Source organism: Otolemur garnettii, unplaced genomic scaffold (genome assembly GCF_000181295.1).
Source record: "Otolemur garnettii isolate 467f Iridium unplaced genomic scaffold, OtoGar3 scaffold00018, whole genome shotgun sequence".
Lineage (NCBI taxonomy): Eukaryota > Metazoa > Chordata > Mammalia > Primates > Galagidae > Otolemur > Otolemur garnettii.
In genome coordinates this window covers 5,042,648-5,050,501 of record NW_003852413.1, presented here as the reverse complement: position 1 = coordinate 5,050,501, position 7,854 = coordinate 5,042,648, and the positions used below count along the sequence as shown (strand labels likewise).

Here is a 7,854-nt window from a genome sequence, read left to right as displayed (position 1 = left end):
TCTGACCTCTGCTTCCGGTATGGATCTACAGCCTTTCAGCAGTGCATCCAGATGGTCTGGGGATCTTGTTACAATGTAGGTTCTGATTTAGCTAAGCTCTTGCATTTCTAGAGGTCTGGGGGTGGTGCCAGTGGTGCTGGCCCTGGGGCCACACTTCCAGTAGCAAGTGGGTAGAGAACTTTGAGTCTTCAGCAAGGGCATGAGTGTCAGTGCGGCAGGTGCACAGGTATGGGCTGAGTGGGAGTGAGGAAGGGCTTGTACTTCAGAGGCTCACGTCCCTAATGGGCACCTCTGTGGCTTTTGACTGCATCTTATATAAAGCTGATTCTTTCTTTCTGGCAAGGAGTTGGACCTGGTAAAAAGTACTTTCTCGCCATGATCCTCTTGGACCCTAAATCCCACCTCCCTTTCTGCTTCACACCACATTCAGGACTGTCCCCCAAGAGGGTGTGCTGCTTGGGGTGACCTTGTGGGTCTGTGGCAGACCCTGGGTTGCAGCAGTGGCCACTGCAAGTGACATGAAAGCCAGGCCCCAGGAAGAGGCATTGCTGAGTCCTGTGTTCCTCAGGGAACTCTTGAACAGAGGCTGGCAGGGATAGATCCTCTGCAGGGTCTTAAGGGCTTGGCTTTAGGCTCAGAGCCCTGCCAGGCCGTCCTGAGCCTGAGGCATGGTTGCGTGTTAAAACACCACCTGCCTGGATTCCATGCATCAGGACACCAAGCCTTAGCCTACCTCCTTGGCAAGTGGTCCAGAAAGTCCCTCCCTCTATTCTCTCCTGATAGAAACAGCTTCATCCTTCCCTCCTCTGGGTCTGGGTGTTTTTCCAGTGAAAGTGCTAAGAAGCATGTCACTGGGTCACGTGTTAGTCTTAGTTGTAATATACATAGCCCTTGCCCCGCGTCCTGCACAGTGGCAGCTTTGGCTATGGGAGTGTCTCAGTTGTCCTCTCAAGCATTGGCTAGAGCAAACCACCTCCTTCACTGTAAGTTCCTCAAGGTCATGGACTGTCTAGGATTGGATTCCCCTAGCAGGTGACCTGAAGACCAGGATTTTAGCACAAGTAGTTTATTTGGGAAATGGCCCCAGGAAGGAAGGTGCTGGAGAGACCAAGTGAGGCAGGCATGTCATCTGGCAGGTAGCTCCCACCCCAGAGCTGCTCTCCCACCCAGCTGTGGCTGAGGCTTGTGCCAGGGGATGTCAGCTCTGGCACTGTTGACATGCCCCTTGCAGGGACTGAGCAGGCCAGAGACGGTCCTGAGGTGGACAGTCACAGGTGGTGACACTGCAGTGGCAGCCAGGGGCAGTGTGACTTTGCCTTGTAATGTTGGGCTCTCACTGGCCTAGACATGGGTGTGGATGGAGAGCGGGAGGGGAGCTATCCCCCCCCAGTGTTGTCTCACCAGAGTTGAAGGCTTAAGTTCTCGCAAGGCCTTTAGAGCAAAGGTAAATAGGAACTTGGCCCCTTGGCCTACGTCAAGGGCCAGATTGTTACTCGTTTTCAGGCTAAAATGGGGCTAGAAATACCCAAGCAGGGAAAGAAGCCTCTAGAGGGGCCTGGGTGCAAGGGAAGAAAAGCCAGAGGGCTTAACTCTGGTCAGTTTCACTGCTAGAGACTGACTAACCCCAGCACTCTGCGTCCTAGGTGAATGCTGCATGGGGAAGTCACCAGTAGACACTAGGGTAGGGACAGGGCCCAGGCAGGCCCCTCACTCTTCTCAGCCTCCTCCTCTTTCCCGTTCCTCCACCCCTGCCTCTGCGTTCGTCCCTCCCCTTCCCCTTGCAAAGATCCTCCCATCCTCCTCTGATCCTTACATCTGATGCTCCATCCAATCCCCTGATCTTCCTATCTGAGCCTCTGACTCTCCAGGTGCACCTCATGCTCAGGGGCTGGTGCAGGGCTGGAGACCTCAAACCTCCAAGACACTGAACAAGTGGGACACGGGCCTGTGAGAAAGGAGGCCGGGAGACGCATTGCCTTAAGCAGACCAGAAAGGGCGGGGCGGTGGGACTGGGCAGGGGAAGGGGCTGGGTCTCTGCTATTTCTGATTAGAGACACAGCAATTGGTAACAGTGGCCGCCCTGGGGGGAGGGGCTGAGTGTTTGTGGTGGGAGGAAACTTCCTTTTCATTGTTTTCCCTTTTGATTATTTTTTTTACACAAACATCTGTTTAACTTTGTTAATTAGTTAATTAAAAAATAATAACAGAAGGATCTTGGAACCAAGCTGAGTTTGAGCGCTTCTGCCTTCAGACTCCTCCTTTCTGTGGGCCCCACCTCCCAGCTTACCCCCTTTTAGCTCTGAGTGGCTTAAACATCTGTGAGCCCAAGAATTCACCTGGGAGGTGCTTCAGTGCAGATTCCCAGCCCCATCCTCTATCTTCTGATTTAATAGGACTGGGTTTTGCCTGGAAATCTGCATCTTAAACTAACACTGGTTAATTCTAATAATTCTATTTTTAAAAAGATTTAGGGACAGCTGGTGGAGACTGAGAGCCAATGTGGGTCACGTGACCTTATACAGGAGAAAGGTGACAAGAGAGAGGCTTAGGACCCCCAGCCCGACAGCTGGGGAGGATCAGGAGTGGGTGCCCCTTCTGCCGTCTCTGGACATCCAAGGGTATGCCTGTGGCACCTCTCCATCCAGATCAAGGCCACTCAAGGTGATGCCGATGCCTGCCCCCACCATGCCTTCCCCACTGTCATTTCTGCAGGCTGCCAGCACTGCACCTGTCATTCTGTCAGACTGATTACCACACACACCTGTAATTAGACTGAATGGGGTTAGTTTCCAGGCCAGGCAGGCTGGTTCCCCCAGCAGGAGGTCCATGGCAGGCAGCCTGGGACTGATCCCCTACACGGGGCTTTGAGTTACCTTGTGACAAGGGCTTCAAATGCACAAGGGGAACAACTCAGAGGCACGCTGTCATGGAGTATGGCAACGAGATTTAGGGGGGAAAGTCTCTTCTCTGGGGGCTTTATTTATAGCCTGAGTTTGAAGCCTTGTCCCCATGAGACCCCCAGAGGTGTGTGGGGGCTCAGGGTATCCCTAGTCTCTGTCCTATGTGTCAGGGGAAGCGGCTGGGGCAGTAGTTGGCTGCCAGGGCCCTCTCAGGCCATCGGCTCAAAATAACAGGTGCAGGTGTGAGAGCAGGTTGGGATAGGCTGTGCCACAAGGTGGGATGTGCATGGTGGCTGGAAGGAGAACCTGGGGACTCTCTGGGAGGCCATGACTGCTCCAGCATGGAGAATACCCACTCACAGTACTGGGCAAAGTCAGTTCTGGGACCAGGGGAGTGTCCCGAATCAGTCCAGCTGGCCAGGACCAGCTACCTGTGCAAGGGTCAGCACCTGCTACTTCCCTGGGACACTTGAGGGCCAGGATGTCCCCTTGGCCAGAGGGCCTGACATAGGCCTCTGGAGGGGTGGGATCCCCAGGAAGCAGTACTCAGTGTGGCCCACTGGACCCATCCCTGGCTGAGGAAGAGGGTGGGTGGCTGTGAGCTTGAGCAGACTTGTTGGAGCTCACCACTTGGGCCGGACAGGGGGTTCTAGAGTGGCTGCAGGAAAATGGTACCACTAGAAGATGGGCTGGGCCAGGAGCAGTCGCACCAGGTGTGTTGAGGTGGGGAAGCTGAAAGCTAAAACAGACCTTTGTCTGAGGAAGAATGGGTCATTCTGTGTTCTGACCTTGGCTCCTGCCCACACAGGTCAGTGGTTTCCCCCCAGGTGACTCTGTGCTGGGCCTGAGAGGGTTAATGGAACAGGAAGGGGAGGGGTGGAGTGTCACCACTTCTTCTATTCCCCTTGCTTCTCTGACCTCAGCCGCTCTGTGCACCTGCCCCGGTGGGTGGCTGTGTGACCAGCTGGTCAGTGCCTGGGCAGGGCCCTTTATAATGTTGTTCCATCCAACTGGGATGTTCCTGTGTTCCTTTGCATGAACATTCTGTGTCTTGGGCAGGATACAGGCAGAGCTGGGGAATTTCCACAACTATTTTCTGAGTATCTACTGTATGCCAGGCATTATGCCGGACACCGAGATTCAGTGGTGAAGAAACTACATCCCCACCCTCCAGGGACCCATAAGCTCACGAGAGAGGCCAAGGATGAACAGGAAATGACAACACACAACAATTCGGGGCAGGGGGAGGAGCGTGGTTAGAACCCGTGAGGGGATGGGCGCTAAGCTCTGTGCTCAGTGCAGTTGGGATGTGGGGGGTGGGGGGTGGGGAGGGGCAGGGATAGGTGAGGCTGGACCTCAGAGGTCCTGAGCCTGAGTCTCTAGAGGCCACTTGAGGGCATGCCGGGGAATAGGGCCTCTGGGCTAAGTGGAAGGCCAGGCGGAGGGGGGCCAGCTTCCCTAGTGTCTGCCATCTCTCCTACAGGTAGACCCCTACCTGCCCTACGAGTACACCTGTGAGGGGATGCTGGAGCGAATCCACGCCTACATCCAGCACCAGGTAGGCGAGCCTTTGGGGATACCATCCCAAACCCAGCAGGCCCAAGGAGAAAGCTGAGACGGCTTCACTGTCTGCCCTGGTGCTGTGCCCATCCAACTATCAAGCTCTTTACTCTGTTGTCTGGGCTGCCCAGGATCCTCTCTCAAAGCTCCCAGGGGGCTGCAGCGGGCAGACCTGAGAGTCAGCAGGGAGACCAGGGTTGCTGGGGTGGCTCAGATTGAGGCACCCTTGCCCCAGCTTTAGAGCCCCCAACCCTGTAGCATAAACGTGGAAACAAAGACTTTTGTTCTTTTAAAACTCTGCTTAGAATTTGGTGACTTGATTGAGCAAATGGGAAAAACAGAAGATTCCCTTCCCCTTCCCCTTCCCCTTCCCCCAAGATGAGTTGGTGGACTGGAGTAGGGGGTTAAGATCTCTGCCCCGAGAAACCAGGGTAGGGGCACTGCTGTGAAAGCTCAGCCACCCCAACCCTGTGTTAGGGTCCGGATGGGCTGGTGGCTCAGAAGCTGTACTCCCTTCTTCCCCTACATGGTGGGCCTAAAGTGTCTGAAAGTTGTGGGCAGATGGAGGGGGGGAGCGGGAGAACTGCCTGCTCTGCTCCCAGGGAGTCCTGCAAGGTGCCCTGACCGGGAGTCCTGGACCCTTCTTTGTGCCCAGGGGGCCTGAGCTGCCATGAGGGTCACAGATGGCCCAGGCAAAGCACACCTGTCAGGTCTCCAATGGGCGGCCCGGAAGGGAGCCTTGGGCTTAGGGCCCTGGGGCAGGTTGCCTTGTAGCCACAAGACATTTCTACAGATGCTATGTGGGCTCCCTTCGTACCCTGCTCCTGGGTCTGCAAACGTTAGGGGCTGAGAGAGTCTGGTTCTGCCCTGCCTTGTTGTGAGCAGGAAAGCTGAGGTCCCCAGGAGGGCAGATTGGGTTGCAGAGTGAGGGGCCAGGGCCAAGGCTAGAACCCAGGACTCTCGGCTCCCAGCATCTATGGGGACATACTTCATGAGGTAGGCAGAAAAGTGTTTGTGGGGCCGCATAGCCTCTGGAGCTATTCCTGCAAGGAGGGCCTCAGGGTGGGACGGTGGACCCCAGCTAGACACCGAGCAGGGAAGTGGGGTGGGCAGCAGGGGGACTGGCCTGAATCCAAATTCTGCCTCTGCCGTCCAGCCTCAGGGGCCTTGGGCAGGTTCCTTGACAGAAGCCTCCATTCCTCCCCTGCAAAATACCCAGAGGCAGGCAAGCTCACATTTGTTGGGACTCTTGTGAGGAATAAATAAACAATGCGTGTGAGGCTGCCTGGTATTCAGTAAGCGCCCAATAGTGGAGGCGCTCACTGGCATTGCAGGGCCATGCCTGTGGGTGTCTCCCAGGGGCATCTGTGTCCTGTGTCCCCTCCCTAACACCACTCTGCTGCTCCTCCCACAGGACTTCTGTGCAGCCCCAGGCCTCGCCCTGCCAGGCAATAATGTCCCAAAGAGCCCTTTCATCCTGGCCCCCAATGCCACCCACCTCGAGTGGGCCCAAAATGCCAGCTTGGCCCCTGGGGCCTGGCCCCCGGCACACTCCCTGAGAGCCTGGCTGGCTGCCCCCGGGAGGGCTTGCACCGACGCCTGCCTCGACCATGGACTCATCTGTGAGCCGGCCTTCTTCCCCTTCCTCAATGGCCGGGACGCCTTCCTCAAGTGAGTGCCACCCCTGCCCACTCACCCACCTGGCCCTCACTCCCGGAGCCCTGGCCCACAGTCCTGCCAGCGGGTGGGGGGATTGATTGTTCTCCAATGAGTCAGGAAGGATTGAGAAGGACCCTCCAGGGGATCCAGGTCACAGCTGCCACATTCTTGGCAAAGCCCCAAACCACCTCCTTCCACCTCTGCTCTCTTCTGCCTTGTCTACCCCTGCCAGCCGTTTGGACATGCTCTAGCCCAGACCATGAAGGCCACCCAGGTGTTCCTCCTGCTGGGTCAGCCTGGGATCCCAGCCTCACCAGGCCAGGCCCCTCTCCTCCTCACCAAATCTCCCTGGACAGCAGGTGGGATTGGGAACTATAACCCATCTTCTTCCCTGTACGGGCTGGATATAGGCTGGGGACAAAGGAGTAAGTAGTGCCTTTTGGCCCAAGCACTGACACTGCGTGGTGCCCACCAGGCTGCAGGTGCCCTGCGACAGCACTGAGTCGGAGATGAACCACCTGTACCCGGCCTTTGCCCAGCCCGGCCAGGAGTGCTACCTGCAGAAGGAGCCTCTGCTCTTCAGCTGTGCTGGCTCCAGCACCAAGTACCGTCGGCTCTGTCCCTGCCGCGACTTCCGTAAGGGCCAGGTGGCCTTGTGCCAGGGCTGTCTGTGAGGCCACATCTGCCACCTTGCCAGGCACCCATGCTGAGCCTCCTGGCCACAGGAGAAAGCACCAGCAGATTCCAGGCTCCAGCCATTCGCCCTCCCTGCAACTCCCTCAGCCAGGAAGTGGGCGGAGAGAGCCATGTACAGCAGCAGGAGGCGGGCAGTATGGCTGCTGCACTCCTGGGACCCCCCAGGCAGGTGCCTCGCTCCCATCCTGGGGACTGTGGTAACAACACGGCCAAGCAGATGTTGTTCTGGACAGAGGGTCCCCTTGGCCCAGGAGCAGGTGGTCAGAGGTCCCTTGTTTTGTGAAAGACCAGATCTGGAACAGATGGACAAAGGGCTCTGGACAGGGCCTCCTGATTTACAAGAGACAGGGAGGGAGAGGGGCTGCTGCCTCATGTTCCCTGAAGGGTCCAAGGAATGGCCCTCCCCACCTCCTGGAGAGTAAACCTGGGCCTCACTTGCCCTGGGCAGGAACCCATGAGGGAAGCCTCAGGCACACAGGACTGGCCTTGTCCCTCTGCAGTTGCTGGGGTGTAGACAGAGGGGCAGGACCCAGGGGAAGGCGAGGCCAAGGGCCCCTGCCCATGTTGCCTCTCAGCTCCACCATCCTGATCTCTCAGCCTCCTGATTTCCTGACTCCCCCACCTTCCCTCTGCACTTGGGGACCACAGTTAGGGATGGGGACCACCCTGATCCTGGTTGAATTGTTTCTGTCTCCTGCTTGTTCCAATTCTCCTCACTATGGGATTCTCCCCAAACCCATCCTGGCGTGACCTGCATTCCAGACCCTGGATTTGTTTTCAAGGGGCAGGTTTCCATCCCAGCCTCTGAGAACAGGCTCTGGAAACCCTGCCCGAGGGTGTCATTCGCGTACCAGTCCTCCTTCATCCCTGCAGGTGCCCCAGGCCCAGCATCTTTTGCAGATAAGGGTTTGGGACAAGCTATAGCCCATGGCATGCCACCAGCCCCCAGGCACTCCCTACCCCTTTGATGCTGTGCTCATGTTCCAGCCTCTAGCCTCAGTCCATTTCCAGATCCACCTATCTGTCTCTGTGTGGCATG

General features: G+C 57.0%; 1 protein-coding gene across 1 annotated transcript in view; it reads left to right on the top strand.

Annotated features, from left to right (window-relative positions):
- The window catches only part of MGAT5B (mannosyl (alpha-1,6-)-glycoprotein beta-1,6-N-acetyl-glucosaminyltransferase, isozyme B), a 71,216-nt gene extending 64,423 nt beyond the window's left edge, over positions 1-6,793 (top strand). Inside the window, exons 12-14 of the mRNA XM_003786573.2 lie at positions 4,363-4,458; positions 5,875-6,131; positions 6,595-6,793. Of these exons, the coding sequence (XP_003786621.1) occupies positions 4,363-4,458; positions 5,875-6,131; positions 6,595-6,793 (552 nt within the window). The remainder of the gene's footprint in view (positions 1-4,362; positions 4,459-5,874; positions 6,132-6,594) is intronic.
- The last annotated feature ends 1,061 nt before the right edge of the window (positions 6,794-7,854 follow it).